Source organism: Danio rerio, chromosome 1 (genome assembly GCF_052040795.2).
Source record: "Danio rerio strain M-AB ecotype USA chromosome 1, GRCz13ab, whole genome shotgun sequence".
NCBI lineage: Eukaryota > Metazoa > Chordata > Actinopteri > Cypriniformes > Danionidae > Danio > Danio rerio.
Window position 1 is genome coordinate 51,007,123 of NC_141021.1, and position 17,966 is coordinate 51,025,088.

The 17,966-nt window shown below is 38.1% G+C and overlaps 1 protein-coding gene across 2 annotated transcripts; it reads right to left on the reverse strand.

The window, feature by feature from the left end:
* Positions 1-773: 773 nt before the first annotated feature.
* LOC147847010 (uncharacterized) lies at positions 774-14,128 on the reverse strand. Of its 2 annotated transcripts, XR_015476949.1 has the most exons (4): positions 12,971-14,128; positions 10,597-10,739; positions 2,563-2,830; positions 774-1,234 (listed from the first exon to the last, which is right to left on the reverse strand). XR_015476949.1 is itself a non-coding variant. In XM_087237702.1 (2 exons), the coding sequence occupies exons 1-2, from the start codon at positions 13,832-13,834 to the stop codon at positions 10,878-10,880; spliced, it is 867 nt and encodes a 288-aa protein (XP_087093828.1). In that variant the 5' UTR covers positions 13,835-14,014; the 3' UTR covers positions 10,808-10,877. The 2 variants fall into 2 exon arrangements, 1 of the variants encoding a protein (XP_087093828.1); XM_087237702.1 differs by lacking the exons at positions 774-1,234; positions 2,563-2,830; positions 10,597-10,739 and adding an exon at positions 10,808-10,880 and having other exon boundaries at positions 12,971-14,014.
* Between the last annotated feature and the right edge of the window lie 3,838 nt (positions 14,129-17,966).

The following is a 17,966-nucleotide window of genomic DNA, read 5'->3' on the forward strand; positions in this document are numbered from 1 at the left end:
TTAAATCAAGAAGTTACCGCCTTTATTTTGTTGCAAACACACCACAACATTATTTATATTTATTTATTTATTTATTTATTTATTTATTTATTTATTTATTTATTTATTTATTCATACAATAATGCATTTAAGCTATCTTTTTAATCCTTCCAAAGTGTATTCAGCGTTTGTAACTGTGCACCTTATAAAATTCAAAGTTTGGTTTCAGTTTTAGGTCTATTACTCTTTATTGTCACATTTTTTATAGCACTACTTTCCCGGCATTGTCTTCTTAGTTTTGTTTTCTTTCTTTCATTTATTTATTTATTTGTTTGCACATTGTTGCCTCAAACAACCTCCAGCAGAAACTCCAGATATTTATTCTCTGAACTTCATGGACAAGCTGTTGTTTTACATGTGATGTGCAGTGTCTGGCTGACCATGACTTCCTCTTCATTGTGAATGCAGACGGGTATTGTAGTATTGATGCATGAAGCTCCTGTTCTTGTATGGATGAGTCTTCAGAAAGTCTGCTATGAGATTATAAATGAAGCAGCTCTGGTGTCACAAGGACAGAGAGACTATTGATGGACTTTTGATCAAACCGTTCAACACAATCACTCAGAGACGAGTGCTGTATGAGTATTTATGTAAGATCTGCAAAGTTCATTGTAATGATAATCAGTCAAGTCAAATCCACTGTATATCAGACAATCTCATGAATTGCAGGTGGATAAAGTCAGCGTGCACCGGAAGTTGTTGAGATGCACTTTGTTGTGTTTGTTTTTTTTATTGAACACATAGTAATGCACAAGAAAATTAGCATTATAAGTACATCTTCACTTTACATTAAAAGAGCTGGTGCAAAAAAGAACCAAATACGTAAATAAAAACATTACAGAAAGATATAAAAAAAAAATAATTTTCCTGTAAAAGACTATAGGGAGACGCAGTGGCGCAGTAGGTCATGCTGTCACCCCACAGCAAGAAGGTCGCTGCTTCGAGATTCAGCTGGGTATGTTGACGTTTCTGTGTGGAGTTTGCATGTTCTTCCTGAGTTCGCGTGGGTTTCCTCCGGGTGCTCCATTTTCCCCCACAGTCCAAAGACATGCGGTACAGGTGAATTGGGTAGGCTAAATTGTCCGTAGTGTATGAGAGTGTATGGTTGTTTTCCAGAGATGGATTGTGGCTAGAAGGGCATCCGCTGCGTAAAAACGTGCTGGATAAGGTGACGGTTCATTCCACTGTGGCGACCCTGGATTAATAAAGAGACGAAGCCGAAAAGAAAATTGAAATATCGCTGAAATATCAAAACAATATTATCATATTCCATGAATGAAAAACTTTCAATGAATGAACGTGTGATTATATTGTTTTAAACTCTCTTACAAGACAAAACTCATTTATTTGCTCTGTTTCTTTCAGGTTTTGTTGCATGTTTGATCTGCTTCAAAAGAGAGACCCAGAACAACAAACAAGTGATCAGCTCAGGGTAAGGTAAAGAGATCATCTTTATTAACTGATCCTAGACCAGTTTCCATTTCTCCACGTTAGACTGAATCATTTAGAAGCCCATAGAAAATCATATAAACTAATCACAGATCGGAGGAAGTGAGCACTTTCACCATTTCCCACCCGCCGAGTGAATTTTCTCCATCAAATGTATCTTTTTTATGCTTTCTCTCTCTCTCTTTTCCTGTTATTGATCAGAAAGGAGGCAGATGACAGCTAAAATAATGCTTTTTTGAGGCTTGAGCGAGTGTTTCAGAAGAGATGAATTACACTGTGTGTTATAAATGTCCCACAGAGCCCCTGTTGGGTCCCACCCGGAACAATCTATTTGTCGAATGTCAGGGGGAAAAAAATGGGGGTATAAATCTTTGGTTTGTAAGTAGCAAATCAGGAATAATCATCGAAGTGAATCTGTTTTTGATGGGGGAGGCAAAGGGGGGCTTACAATCCGATATTTCAAGAGCTTTGAGCTTCGTTTTGCGAATAGCTAGAAGCTGGTGTACAGTTTGAGTCAGAGTTATTAGCCCTCCTGCATTATTATTTTACTAGATACTTTTCAAGATTGTAATGACCTCAAAGGTGGTCTGACTGGGGGAGGAGAGTAACATTAATTTTGGATGAAATGCATAGGCACACACATATTATCAACAAGTGAGGGACAAAATATCACAAATAAATGCAATAAAGTGAGTATTATTTACAAAAGATAATGATTATAACAGCCTGTTTTTACGAGGAAACGTAAGTATTTTATGTTTTGTCAATTTAGTGGCTAATTCGTACAAGTTTAGTGGTACGAAAATGTAAGATTTTAAAAAGAAGGCATGGCACCCAACCCTGCACCTAAACTTAACTGTCATTGGGTGATGAGCAAATCGTACTAAATTGTACGAATTAGATTGTACGAATTCATACGAATTAGCCACTAAATCAAAAAGTTACGAATTGCCATGAGATTACGTTGGATAATAAGTGCAAAAATATGTATATAGAACAATCCATATTTACAAAAATACATTGAAAATCACAGGCAAGAAACGTTCTCCCCTGTATGCCGCGTGACATTCTTACCTGTCCCACTCTCCAACCTCAGATGAGTGTAAAACTGACGACGGACACATGGAGAATATACAACAAAAATGGACATATAACAAAAACACACTGACTGAATGGATTGAAATGATTCACACAAAACAGAAATGCAAAGTATCCGAGGCCTTGCAAGTAGCTTCCTGTCATCACTGTTATGCCACGGTGGCAGCAGCTGGATTGGAGACAGTGTGATGATGTCAAGGAGGACACAGAAAACAGCTGAGCAGCGTGAGCCAATAAGAAGCAACTGTTGAGATGAAAGTGGGAGAAGAGAGAGAATAATAATGATCACAAAACACAGGGACGTAACAAGATACTTAAGCTTAAAGTATTCAGCTTAAGGTGTAATTTAAACTTGTGACTAGATTAATTATGTTAATTAGGCAGGTTAGGGTATTTAGGCAAGTCATTGTATAACAGTGGTTTGTTGTCTAGACAAAAAAAATAGTGTTTAAGGGCACTAATAATATTGACCTTAAAATGCTTATAAAACGAAAGAAAAACGGATTTTATTCTAGCTGAAATAAACAAATAAGATTTTCTCCAGAAGAAAAATAAAATATATAGGAAATACTGTGAAAAAAAAAAAATCTTTGTTTGGTTGAACATCATTTAGTAAATATTTTAAAAAGAATAAAAAAATTAATAATTATTTGATATATATATATATATATATATATATATATATATATATATATATATATATATATATATATATATATATATATATATATATATATATATATATGATTTTTTTTTTTCCAAATAATTTTGAGTTTAACTTTGCATAGAGAATATAATAAGCTGTGTTAATATAAAAAAATAAGAACAACTATTATAATTGTTGTAATATCACTAGAAAACATTGTGACCAATCAAATGCTGATGTGGGGCATGAATATTAATGATCCTATGAGTGACCTCAGAGTTGTTTTGTTCAATTTTTAATGTTTTTCACAAGGATTTTAGGATTTCCATATTATGAGATGGAAACAGCAACATGCTATGTTGTTTCCATACTGAGCACTCATTATTCAGCTAATTTCATTCTCTGGCACCCTTTAATAGTGTGTGAGACAGTATAATAGAGCATGAGAATTTGATAGAATGTATGTGCAGGCTTTGATGGCATGTGAGCATGTAAAATATGTCTTGAATGGTCTCTCATAATAAAGCATGAAGCGCACGCTGTTGGAATGACAGTCTGTCAGTGAAGAGCGAATCAAGACGCAACTCTTAGCAATGCATTATGACAACAAAGGCTCAGATAGTCTGATGGCAGATACAAGTATAGCCTAGATGATGAACGAATGAGCGATCGATCGTTACTAAAGTGTACATCAAATACACTGAGAACAGATGCTTTAACAAGTCTGATGTTGTAGAACAGACAGAATGGGCACTTTTCACACAAACAAAAAGCGTCGTTTTAAGAATAACCTGTTCCCTTGCTGGCCATATTTGCAACGCCTCCAGGCAGTTCAATATAAATGAAGCCCTATCTAATTGAATAGGGGAGAATACTGAAATCTGAAGTGACCTGTCCCATCAAATTCGAATAACATTAAAACCTATTATTTATAGTTTGTTCGTATTCATAATTGTTCAGCTCAGGCTCATTCTGTTTTTGTATCCCTGTATACATTTCTGGAGAGTGCAAAATACATCCCAGGAGGTTTTTTTTTTTTTTTTTTTTTTGCAGTTTATGCTTTTTGAGATCTCAAATTTCTCTTGCCAGTGTTGTTCGCACTTAATTTTCTCACGTAAATAAACCAGAGGCCGATGTCAACTGACTGACTGATCGACTGACCCCCTCTCCTCCTTCCCTAAACCCAACTAAAAGTGTTTTCAAAATCACAGATTGACCTGACCACCCACTTCCCTAAACCCAACCAACAGTGTTTTCAAAAGCAATCCAGAAAAAGACACAGGTTTTTACCTTGTTTTCAGATCTCATCACATTCTCACCCTGTTTATTTACTTGTTTATTTAATTTATTTGGCTTTTGTTTTTGTCTTACCTACTTTCTAGATTCGTTCTTCACCGGATTTGAACCTCGTCCTTGTGGTCAACCCCATTTTAATGTCACAAGTCCGCCGACATACACAGCAAGCCACTGGACAAACTGGTAACAGCGGAAAAGCCATACATATGGAGGTAAGCGGTCAGCTGGTAAGCATGAAAAGGAACGGCGTCATTCCGCCCCATAGCGTTCATTTGAAAGACGAAATGCAGCCATACTGTACATACCTCTACATAATTTGCAACCTCAAGAAATGTATATAGGGGTACGTTTTCAAAATGAGCATATGTTGTAAATATTGGCAAGTATTTAATAACATCAACCTCATTTACAGCTGTTTAAGTAATAAACAGAGGACATGGTTACAAAAGCTGGAAGAGATACAGTAGGTGATGGAATGTGATGTCATACTTGCTTTCAAAAGCAGGGCAAGCATGGAGAAGTCACCAAACGACAGGGATTGCCATAATAAACATACAAACCTGAATCTTAACTCAGTTTGTGATTGGTAAGAAATGTTGTCATAAATATAGTCCAATTATTAACAATTTTTAGTATTTTTTTAAACATATTTTTCATTGTAATTACAGTATAATAATAGTATTATTAATAGTGTGGTGGTGGTGGTGGTGGTGTAATGGGGAATATTTTCTTGGCACACTTTGGCCCCATTAGTACCAATTGAGCCTTGAGCAATTGATCAATGCCACGGCCTACCTGAGTATTGTTGGTGAACATGTCCATCCCTTTATGACCACACTGTACCCTTCTTCTGATGGCTACTTCCAGCAAGATAGAGTGCCATGTTATAAAGCGCGAATCATCTCAGACCAGATCTCAATCCAATAGAGCACCTTTGGGATGTGGTGGAACAGGAGATGCGCATTATGGATACTACATGATGCTATCAAGTCAATATAGACCAAAATCTCAGAGGGATATTTCCAGTACCTTGTTGAATCTATGCCATGAAGGATTAAGGCAGTTCTGAAGGCAAAAGGGGGTCCAACCTGGTACTAGTAAGGTGTACCTAATAAAGTGGCCGGTGAATGTATATGCATGTATAGTATCGCATATACTTTCAAGTCATTCTAAGAAACTTACCTCTGTATACATTTCTGGAGACCACCAAATACTTCCCAGGAGCTACGTTTTATTGCAGTTTTTGTTTTCACGAATCCACCAGAGGCCGCTGTGTATGCTTTTTGAGATCTCAAATTTTTCTCATGAGTGCCATTCGTGCCTGCTGTTCTTGCGTAAACCCACTGAGAGCTGCTGTAGACTGACTGTTTGACAGACTGAATGACTGACTGGCTGGCTGATTCACTGACCCACCCTCCTCCTTCCCTAAACCCAACCAATTGTAGTGATTGGCCCGCCCACCCACTTCCCTAAACCCAACCAATATTTTTCAAAAGCAGTCCAGAAAAAGAAAAGCCTTTGTCTGATTTTTACCACATTTTTAGATTTTACCACATTCTTACCCTGTTATTTACTTGTTTATATTATTTTTGGATTCTGTTTTTGTTTTACCTGCTTTCTGGAACCGTTTCTCACCGGAATCAAACCCTATCGTTGTGGTCAACTCTCTGCGTCTCAAGTCTGCTGACGTACATGACAAGCTAACAGGACAAACTGGTAACATCAGGAAAGCCGTCCATATGGAGGTAAGTGGTCGGTTGGTAAGCGCAAAAAGGAATGGTATCATACTTCCCCACAGTGTTTATTTAAAAAATGAAATGCAGCAATATGTATAGGCATGGGTATGGTTAAGGTTTTAATAGTATTACTACTTTTATCGTTATCACTTATCGGTTTAGTACTTTAACGGTTCTCTAATTGGTACTTTTTGTAGGAAAAAAAAAAACAAATTGAAAAGAGTAAATAAGTTGTGTTTTGTGAGTTTACTGGGTTTTTAATACAGTTTTGTTTGTCTTTCTGCAGTTAATGCACTTTTAAAAGATGCTTAGCCAGCTTCCGTTTCCGCTTATACAAGAAAACCACTTGTTGCAACGGGCATTGTTTCTGTGCACTTGGGAAACACAACCAGTTTGGTATCCTCCACAAGCTTACGAGCTGTGTGTCTTAAGCAAGTCTGTGTCGCAAGCTATGTGTGTGCAAGCCGAGAACTGTGAAGGCTTTTATACTTGATGCGTTTGCTGGAAACACGAGCTTTTCTCATGTAAATTGCCAACTGTGCAGATGAATATCAAATATCGCAAATTAGGAAAAGTTAGTCAGCTAAATTATGCTACTGTTAGTAATGTTTATTCAGCAATAATACTCCAGTACTGATAGCAGAACCATTACGCGTCAGAGCTTATCCATAATGTAGCACCGATTCTAATAAAGTACAGAGTTTCGGTACCCATCCCTACATACAGTACGTACTTTTGGCTACATAATTCGCCATCTCCAGAAGCGTAGATAGGGCTACGTTTCCAGAATGAGCCTATATTGGTTTATCCAGTCTGATCTCACAAGGAATCGAAACTGTTTTATGTTTTGTTAGTTTTGTGGCTACAAATTCAAACCAGTTCAGTCGTACGAAAATGTATGATTTTTAAAAGCAGCACCAAACCCTCTTAACCCAACTATCATTGGTGGATAAGCAAATCGTACTAAATTGTATGAATAAGATTGTACAAATTCATACGTATTAGCCTGTAAATCAAAATTTGATGAATTGCCTTGACGTAGCATTGGGTTATCTCTTGAAAAAAGGACTGAATAATGAGATAAGGTGTTGTCGTATCATTAAAATAAATGCATCTTGGCTTCCGTTGTAATAAGCTCACATTCATTCATTATTAAGTCTTGTCTTAAGTGTTTTTAGACCATTAGATTCTACAAATGGAGGCTCTTTGCTTTTTACCAATTTTGCAGGGCCTTCAATCCTCAGAGCCGCATTACATTGGCAACACAGCACACAACATCAGAATTAGCTTTTAAATGAGTGTTGGCGTCTTTGTTACCTCTGCTTCTGTCTCCGCACAGTCAGCAGTCGCCGAGGGTTCGCTCTAATACGTGATCGGCAGCAATTACACGTGTCTCCTCTGATGCAGAGCTAATGGGACTGGATGAGACCCAGTCCAGCTCCTCTGCTTGATCGGAAATCAATTTCACTTTTACAGCCCTACATAAATTCAAATACAGCCAGCCAGGACCGCTGAGAAGATACTCAAGCATAATGTCATTGGCGAGAACCATGAAATATTTCAGGACACCTCTGGAGCTGGCTGTATTTATTATTCTAAAGGAAAAAATAAGGCATAAAACATAGACTGAAGCAAGCCATACAGCACAGACGAGTCCTATTATAAGAGACAACTGGGAAATAATCAGCTGAAAGCTCAGACGCAGTGTCATTTCGGTTTACAATGGCGCAAATCTAATTTTGTGGCGACATATCCATGTAAAATGACTCGTATACATCAGTAGCTGTCATTAGGTCTGATCCGTCAACTCTGTGTATGAGCACAAAATAAACGTGTAAGTAAAGATTTATGAGAATAAAACGTGTTTGCAAACTTTTGGCATGGATATCAAGATTCATCTGTAAGTATTCATCACTTTAAGGTTTTTAAATGACTTGTGGTTATGTTAATAAGTCAATAAGTCATTCCGATTTATTTGGGCGTCCTTTCTGTGTAGACCTGTGCTTGCTTCTCTTGTTATTTACCACTACAGCATGAATCTCTGAACAAAGTTTTGTGTTCTGAAACGTACAGGATGCTTTTGTAGAACAATGGCCTCTTGTATGTCAAAAGATCCTGACAATTTAAAAGTTAGTTTCAAGGGAAAAGAAGCAGTTTCAGCTTGCTTGTTTTTGTGGGCTCCAAGGTTTATGTGGTAGTGTTGAAACAAAGCAAAATTACTGAGATATTGCATCAGTGCTACGTTTAATTAAATCAAACCTGCCAAGTGTGAAAACACTCATGGGACTCTAGTTTAAAGACCTTGGTCTAAAGTGCAAAGTGCAAGTCCACTTAAGGCATGCCTGAACACACTTCTAGTATTTTAAGGACTGGAAACATGGTTGGTGCACTCAGCTCATGATCTATAAGGTTGTGTAATAAATTATGAGAGTGTTTTGGGCATAATGGTAGTCATTGTGCATTTGCTATTTACATGGTAGACTACATGGCAGACTTGGAGAGGAAAAGTGGAAAAACGCTTTACTACCGAGGAAACAAATCTGCTCATGCACAAGCAAACAGACCATCTAAAGAATGAGTTGAATTCCACCAAGCCCCATAAGTGAAGGCATGGACAGAGTTAAAGTATGTATATTTATGTCAACAATAATAATTTGACATTTTAATCCTTTAATTTTCATATGTAAAGATGTGTGCATTCTGCTGTGCATCCCTGTAGGTGTAATAAGCTAGCTATCCCTTAGATTTTTTTAAAATATATTTTCCAAATGATGTTTAGCAGAGCAAGGAATTTTCACAGTATGTCTTATAATATTTTTTTCTTCTAAAGAAAGTCTTATTAGTTTTATTTTTCTCTAGAATAAAACCAGTTTTTATTGGTAAAAATCCATTTTAAGGTCAAATTTATTACCCCCTTAGGCATTTTTTTTTTTTATCGTCTACAGAACAAACCATCATATAACCATCATATAAACCGTTATACAATAACTTGCCTAATTACCGTAACCTGCCTGTGCCTAGTTAACCTAATTAACCTAGTTAAACCTTTAAATGTCACTTTAGGCTGTATAAAAGTGTCTTGAAAAACATCTACTCAAATTTTATTTACCGTCATCATGGCAAAGATAAAATAAATCAGTGATTAGAAATGAGTTATTAAGACTATTATTGTTAGGAATGTGGTGAAAAAATATCTCCGTTAAACAGAAATTGGGGAAAAAAATAAATGGGCTAATAATTCTTACTTCTATTGTATATAAATACAGTTGAAGTCAGAATTATTAGCCCACTTTTGATTTGTTTTTCTTTTTTAAATATTCCTCAAATTATGTTTAACAGAGCAAGGACATTTTCACAGTATGTCTAATAATATTTGTCTTATTTGTATTAATTCGGCTAGAATAAAAACTGTTTTTAATTTCTTTAAAACAATTTTAAGGTCAAAACTATTAGCCCCTTTAAGCTATATTTTATTCCGGTAGTCTACATAACAAACAAAAAAATCTTCTCTACGTGAAACAGAAATTGGAGGAAAAAAAATAAAAACGAGGCTAATGATTCAGAGGGGCTAATAATTCTGACTTCAACTGCAGGCACGTGCACACATAGAGCTTAACCTGTGCAGTGCACATGCCCTTTTTAGTCTTGGATAGAAAGTGCCCTTCCAAAATGATCAAAAGTGCCCCTGCGACACAGCCCCCTCCCTCCTTCCGCCCTTCAGTAGGCGCGCGACATCACCACTCTTGAGTACGCGTGCACAACCCCCCCACCCCCCATAGTGCACACGACAACACCGCTGATCATAACGCGTGCGACAACACCGCTCTTCAGTTCTCGCGTGACAACAACAACGACGACGACGACGATGACAACAACCCCCCCCCCCCCCCCCCCCCCCCCATTAATCATGCCATTGATTCGATTGAAATCAATATCTTGGTGCATTGACGATGCTTACCATCCATACATAATCTTATATTTTACTTCACAGCACAGCAGTTCTTGTACTACAATTTTTATTTGTATAACATTTTTATAACTGAACAGAACAACATGAGCATTTAAAGCAAATAAACTTAAATCTTATCCTGCTTGCTGTTTAAGCGTTGTTGAGCGAGCGATCTATGATTGGTCACGCAAAAGGGCTGCAATTATCTCTTAGCGTGCTGGCGATGTTCACCGATAAGTGATACTGATAAATGGACGTGGCGATCACAGCTGATCTATGATGGACACAATGCAAAAAACTTGCACTGCAGACATGCTCACAATGTCAGGTAAAATGGGGCACAGTGAGAGAGAGAGAGAGAGAGAGAGAGAGATGGAGTTTACCTTCATTTTCACCACAGCAGTACAATAGGGGCTCTTGCTGTAACTTCAGTGTCAGTGAATGACGGTCCAGCAAACACACACAGTGAATTGTGCAGAGTTTCTGCGCTTTAATAACTCCTGCTCTTCTCCTTCGCCATAGTATTCTATTGCGACATAGCGCATATGAGATAAATGATGTCAGTACGTAATAACCGGTTGGATGTAGTAGTAGTAGTAGTAGTAAAACTTTATTGTCCTTGACAGGAGATTTGTTTTGGGCATCGCCATATTGCTGCAGACACTCACTAAAACAAGCAATAAAAAACAGTATAAAATACAACAATTACAAAATTTATGGTGCCAATTAAGATATACTCTTATTAAGTAAACCCACTGACACAGGTACAAAGGATTTCTTGTAACGGTTTAACCTACACTTTGGGACTCTATATCTTCTACCAGAGGGAAGCAGTTCGTACTGGGGAAACAAAAAATGAGTTGGATCCTTTACAATCCTATCCACCTGATTGAGGACACAGTTCTCATATAAAACTTGAGGATTAAAATTTTCATTGTGCCCGACAATTTTCCATGCTGTCTTTAAGAGATGCATCAGTTTAGATTTACACTGAACAGAAAGGTTGCCAAACCACACTGTAATGCCATACCTGACAATGCTTTCAAGAACTGCTTTATAAAACAGCATCATGAGCTTCTTGTTGACTCCAAAAAGACGCAACCTCCGTAAAAAATACAATCTCTGGTGTAAACGAGAACAAACCCAATCAATGTGTGTTTTCCATGTGAAAGAACTGTCGATATGAATGCCCAAGTACTTATAGGTTTCTGACTGAGTAATAGGATCATCATGTACAACCACTTGACGATGGTCACCTATGCACTTTGGGTCAAATACCATCTCTTCTGTTTTCTTAGTATTTATTTTTAGCTTATTTCTATCACACCAATCAATGAACTGACTAATTTCTGACTGATATATAACCCCAATATCATCCTTCTCATAAAGTAAACTTAAAATGGCTGTGTCATCAGAGTATTTAAAAATAAAATTCTGTGAATGCTTACTTATACATTCATTTGTAAAAAGTGTAAAAAGAATAGGTGAACTGACACAGCCTTGTGGAACCCCAGTACTACTGTTCTTTTCCTCTGAACAGATGTTTTTAACCTTGACAACCTGAGTTCTGTTTGTTAAAAATGAGAAATACCATTTGCATATGAATGGGTTTATATTCAGCTGTTCCATCTTTTCAATTAATAAATGTGGTTGGATCGTATTAAAAGCGGAACTAAAATCAATAAAAAGCAGTCGAGCATAAGCTTTAGGATTGTCTAAGTGCTTAAGAATCAAGTGCGAAATACTATTAACTGCATCTTCAGTACCTCTGCCATACCTATAGGCAAACTGTAGAGGATCTAAATTACTAGCAACTTCTGATTTTACAATGGACACCACACATTTCTCAAAACATTTCATGATAACAGATGTTAATGCCACCGGTCTAAAATCATTGTACTCAGAGGGCCTCGCCAACTTAGGAACAGGAACAATTAATGATTTTTTCCACAAACTAGGAACAATACCAGAGTCTAAGGATTTTTGAAATATGGGAACCCAAACTGGAGTCAGTTCATCAGCACAGCATTTAACAGTGTATGGCAAAATTCCATCTGGACCTGCAGATTTATTTGAGCCAATATGTTTAAAATAAAAATTTATCTGCCTAGGATCAATCAGTGGCCTATCATAAGTAACACCTCTAGGAGACATTACCTCCGAACTGTTGACTGGGGTGTATTCACAATTCTCAAATCTTAAGAAAAAGTCATTCAACTCATTCACTTTCTGTGAGTCATCAAAAATAGAAATAGAGGGAGTAAAAGACTGCATATTGGACATAGATTTCATAGAGTCCCACAGTTGTTTAGAATTAGACATGTCTAGTCTATTCTCCAGGCATTGTTTATGTTTTATCCTAGCGTCTCTTAATAATCCATTTAACTCCTTCTGAGTAACTCTTAATCCTTGATGATCATGATTATGAAAGGCCAACTTCTTCCTCTTAGTACAATCTTTAATGTCCTTTGTGATATATGGTTTATTGTTGGCATAGATGACTATCTCCTTTTTTGGTATCACATTCTCAGTGCAGAAATTAATATAATCTGTTATTACCGTGGCAGTTTCATTAATATCTTCGCTATGAAAAACTTCCCAGTCAGTACAGAGAAAACAGCCTTTCAAGGCTTCAACGCTGTCCTCTGACCAAACATTCACAGTCTTCACCACGGGTTTATTTTTCTTTAAAAGAGTCTTATACGTAGGAATTAAAAACACAGTATTGTGATCAGAGTTTGAAAGGGGAGGTCTTACCCTGGACGTGTATGCCTCTTTGATGTTCCCATAGCATTTGTCTAAAACATTTTTGTCTCTTGTATTGTCTTTAACATATTGATCATATCCAGAAAGAACAGTCTCCAATTTACAATGATTAAAATCACCAAGAATAAACACCGGCGCTCCTGGTGTACGTTCAAGTTGGTCTTGAATACAGTCTCTTATAGCACTGGCGGCTATAGCTGCCTTAGCGGAAGGTGGAACATAAGCCACACAGATTAATATATTCCCGAATTCTCTTGGGAGGTAGAAAGGTCTCAAACTCAAGCATAAGAGCTCAATATCCGGATTACATACTGCAGATTTAATTGTTATGTGACTGCACCAACGCTCATTCACATAAACGCAGATTCCACCTCCTCTGCTTTTTCCTGAGGCGGCAGATCTATCGGCTCGAATTAGAGAAAAGCCTTGTACCTCTACCAGTGAACTCGGAATCTCCGGACGAAGCCATGTTTCAGTCAGTGCCAGGAGACCCGCCTCTCGATACTCAAAGCAGGCTCTAGCTTTGATGCGCAGTTCATCCATCTTCTGTTGCAATGATCTGACGTTACTTAGAATAATTGCAGGTAACGGGGGTCTGTTTCCACGTCGGCGAAAACGCCGCCGGACGCCGCCTCTGTGACCTCTTTTCCGACGACATGTACTCGCCGTCACCCTGTTTCTCAAACAGTCGGGAAGGTTAGGTGGTGCACCAAAGTCGGCTGACCGAAGCTGAAGCAAGTCCTCTCTTGTGTATACCATGATCAGGTCGCTATTCGTTGTTATGTGCGTGTAGCCGGCAGAAAACAGGTACCCGATTATTAGCAGGCCAATAAAGAGTTCTACGAAAGTCGTCATACTGATATTGCACCCGAAACTACTAAAGTACCAGTGTACCGCCACAAAGTTTAAATAATTAAGTATACCAGCAAGTTCAAAAGTAATTTCACAAAAAAACGTCAGCAGCAACAAGTGCCCGTGTCGCCAGCAGTGCAGCGCCACCGGAAATGTGTTACTTAACTGATACAGAATTCGCGAATACACACAACAGTTCTGTCTGGTTTTCAAATCTGATTGGCTGATAGCTGTGCGATATTCTGCAATATCAGAACTCCTACAGCCTCTTTACCCTTTGTGTATTACTCCGCCCACATACAGCCAGAAAAAAGCAGACACTACAGATCTGAAGTTTAAAAGATGCACGCTCAACTGTTTAACTGTCAGCTTATGATTTAAATCCGGAAGAAAGTATTGCCTCATTCAAAAGGGTTTTTGAGACCCTCCATGTTTGATTTTGTCTTTATATACACATTTATGCCGTCAAACTGTTGTATAAACGCAATATCACACTCGTAGCAGTGCGATATGCTTGCGGCCTCGTGCCAACGCATGCCTCCCACCAGTGCCGATATACAGCCATATCGCACTGTTACTCGTGTGATATTGCTCGTGTATATATATATATATATATATATATATATATATATATATATATATATATATATATATATATATATATATATATATATATATATGCATATGTATGTATGTATGCATGTATGTAAGTAGGTGCATATCACTAATGAGTTCTTTACATAAAAACAACACCAAAAAAATGGCATTGGTCAATGATGTGGTCTGTTTCAGTTGGCTCAAAAATGTGACAACTTCTTTTCAAACCTGCCGGCCCACGAATGTTTTTTTAACAACAAGGTGTCGGACATAAAAAGTAAACCCTCACCAGGCTGAAACTAGCAAATAACACTTGCCTCACACCTGGCCCGCATTGCACCAGGTGTATGATTAGGGCCCCTAGAATGCATTCAGAGCATTCCAGATCAGTCAGCATTAGAACAAATGAACGAGTACACAAAGCTCCACACTCATTATTGGCTTTCATTTGAATAATGCATAAACGCAAATATGACCCAAATGACCGGGGACAAAGTTCAGTTGGAAAATACATTGTAAGGAATCCTCAATCTATTGTTCATTGAGGAAAAAATAAAAGTTAAAGTAAGAACTCACAAGGGCGTTAGAATTCATTGCTTTGAACATAAAACCCTGTTCAATTAATTATCAGACACAGCCTTCTGCCGCATCTATAAGTTGTGCCTCTCTTAAATGGTCCAAGGAGAGTTTTTTATTCTCACACTATCGCTATTCGACGAGGAACTTTGTAAGCAGCAGATTGGGGACCAGCCTTGTGATAAATGCCACATTTAATGTCTGGGGGAAAAAAAAAATGATGGGCAGTGATAATTCCCCTCCTGTAATGTTTGACCTGCTTTCGGAGCTGCATGGTGGAGTGATGGATGTGTTCTGCATCCATCAGCCTGGTTATAGTGGTCGTAATGAGGAACGGTTGAATTACTGCAGAGACGCCAGGGTTCACGGGCTTGGCTTCCTGAGACTTTTCTAAGCACAGCTTCTTATGACTTTACAAAGCACAAGAGAAAATGCAGATTTAACAAAGTGTGGAATTGCCGGTGAGGTGAACAAGCAGTTTCGTCTTGGGGGTTTGTTGGTGGATGTAGCTAATTACACTGCTAATAAATGACAGGCTTTATTTTTCATAGGCAGCTGGCCAGCCGGCCCGTTAAGGAGTGTTAATAAATGAGCTGATGAGTCTTGCTCAATAGAGGCTTTGGGCCTGGAATTATGAACTGCTTGTAGTTATATTCACTGAGCAGATGAATAGAGCTCTATTGTGTGGATTCCAGCGGTTATTGTTTTGGTCATGATGTGAAGAATAAGCAAAGTATTTTTTTGTGAATATGGTTGAGAAAGATATTGTTCACTTATTAAATTATCTTTTATTTTAGGCTAAAATATACAGTTTTCAAAAGTCCTGTGAACAAAAATTCAGTGTGTTTTTCATGTAGTTATTTCAGTGACTTTTACCACGCATAAACGCTTCTTTCTCGAAAAACACAGTCTTGTACATAAATGTTGCTACTGTATTATTGTAGCCCAGTTTGTGCTGTTTACATTGGTATTCCACTTCAGCCTCTGCTTATATTGATAAGCATTTGAGAAAATGACAAATGCTAGGTCATATCTAAACTTGCACTGTCCCCTAAATAGGCACGGGCCGGTATAAAGTTCTGACAGTATGATGACCTTCAATAAAAATATCACAGTTTGACGGTATCATGGTATTGCTATTACTGCTCTAAAATATATTCTTTTTTAAATGTCTGGGTAAAAAACAAAACTTTTTTTTTCCACTTTAAAAACAAAATATTTTATTTTTTGAATGATTTAAAACATGTTGGAGCAGTAAACATGTCAGGCTAAATAATTCAAAAGAATAATTGACTTCTGCTGTCTTCATCTGTTACTAAAACACAGATTTCTTTACAATTTAAAACAGCATCTTTGGACATTTTTCTATTGAGATACTGTTGTCCTAAAAAACAACAACAACAAAAAAATGTAAATAAAAAATCTTACACATACCTTAGGAACAGTAGCGGAAAATGTTGGCGGTTTTAAAACCTTGACTTTTCCAAACCGCAGTATACCTTGAAAACATTTATCATCCCATGCCTACCCCTAAAACACCCTTAGGCCCCGTTTACACTATCAGCTCTTGATGCCCAATTCCAATTTGTTGTCTATATCTGATTTGTTTGCCTGTCTGTTTACACGTTGTTTTAATTGTCACCCATATCTAATTCATGCATTTACACTTGCCATACAATTTATGATGTCGCGCATGCATAAATGTGGGTTCTAGCATCTGTGCCACACTTGCCACGATGGAAGAAATTGTCTTGTTTTTAGCTCTGCGAAATATGCAAAGTGTAGTATAAGCAGTGAATGGTTCAGTCCAGAATTACCCCCACACAGTTTATGTAATAGTATGATCCTGATCTGTGTGTGTGTAGTTGAAGATGTAGCCTTTGCCTGTGCGCACTGGTGTTAGAGAGAATAAAGTTATTCTATGTGTAGCCCGCAGTGCGTGTATTAATAGCGACAAAAAGCAAAAGTTACAACATGAAGTTCGTCCAACTTTAAAATGATTTTGAGGAGGAGGTGGAAAAGGGCCGTCATCGCAGCTTGCGCTTATGGTTTATGAGCTGTATGATGTCCTCCACCATTCAGAGGAGTTTGTGGGTACGAGAGAGATCTCAGGTCTGGTGGGAGCAAATTGTGGCGACTGACCACTTTCATGCTCTGTGTTTCCTCTGATGTTGTTTACCGCATCGGCATCTCCACACACGCTTTTCTTTCAGTCATTAAACCGCGGAGAAGCACCACATTGTCGCAAGTTTCAAGAGTTCACACTTAGCTGATGATTTATAAAAAGCTTGTTTGGCATGCTGTCCCAGGAGAGAGTCCCGAGCTCAAGGGCTCCTCGAGCCCGAGGCTTCCTTCCGTTGGCAGAGCGAGAGGGGAGCCTGAGCTCGGTGGATCTCAGAACTCCCCTGCTGCGGTAGCTAAGGGAACACAAGGGGTTAAACAAAAGCTTGATTGTTATGTATGTTGAATGTCTTTGGATGGTGGGAGGAAACCGGAGAACCCGGGGAAAACCCACGCAAACATGAGGAGAACATACAAACTCCTCACAGAAACACCCACCGGTCCTGTGGAACCAGGGCTGGCAGTGTTCTTGCTGTGGGGCTCACAGTGCTAACCACTGGGCCGCCGTGCCGACCAATCAGAGGTAAAGGAGGAGAATAGGGGAGGAGGGGAGTTTCTTCCAAACGAAGATAAAGTGACCTGAAAACTGTGGCAATTTATAGTAGCTTACTGCTCATATGATTGGAAGATAGTGATTAGCAAATGCAAGACCGGCCGTGATAAATCATAAGCATGTGATCCTCTTGAAATTAGTTTATGAATAAACTTCACTTAATGATGTACAGAACGGAATGCCTCAAATCTGATCTGCCTGTTTAAATGGCAGTCGCATTGTCACATATCCGATCTTTATCTGATTTATTTCCACATATGAAGGAGGCCTGAAACCGATCTCTAAATA

What these genes read in the sequence shown, in the direction of transcription:
- LOC147847010 (XM_087237702.1), bottom strand. Translation starts at nt 13,834, where the DNA reads ATGACGACTTTCGTAGAACTCTTTATTGGCCTGCTAATAATCGGGTAC.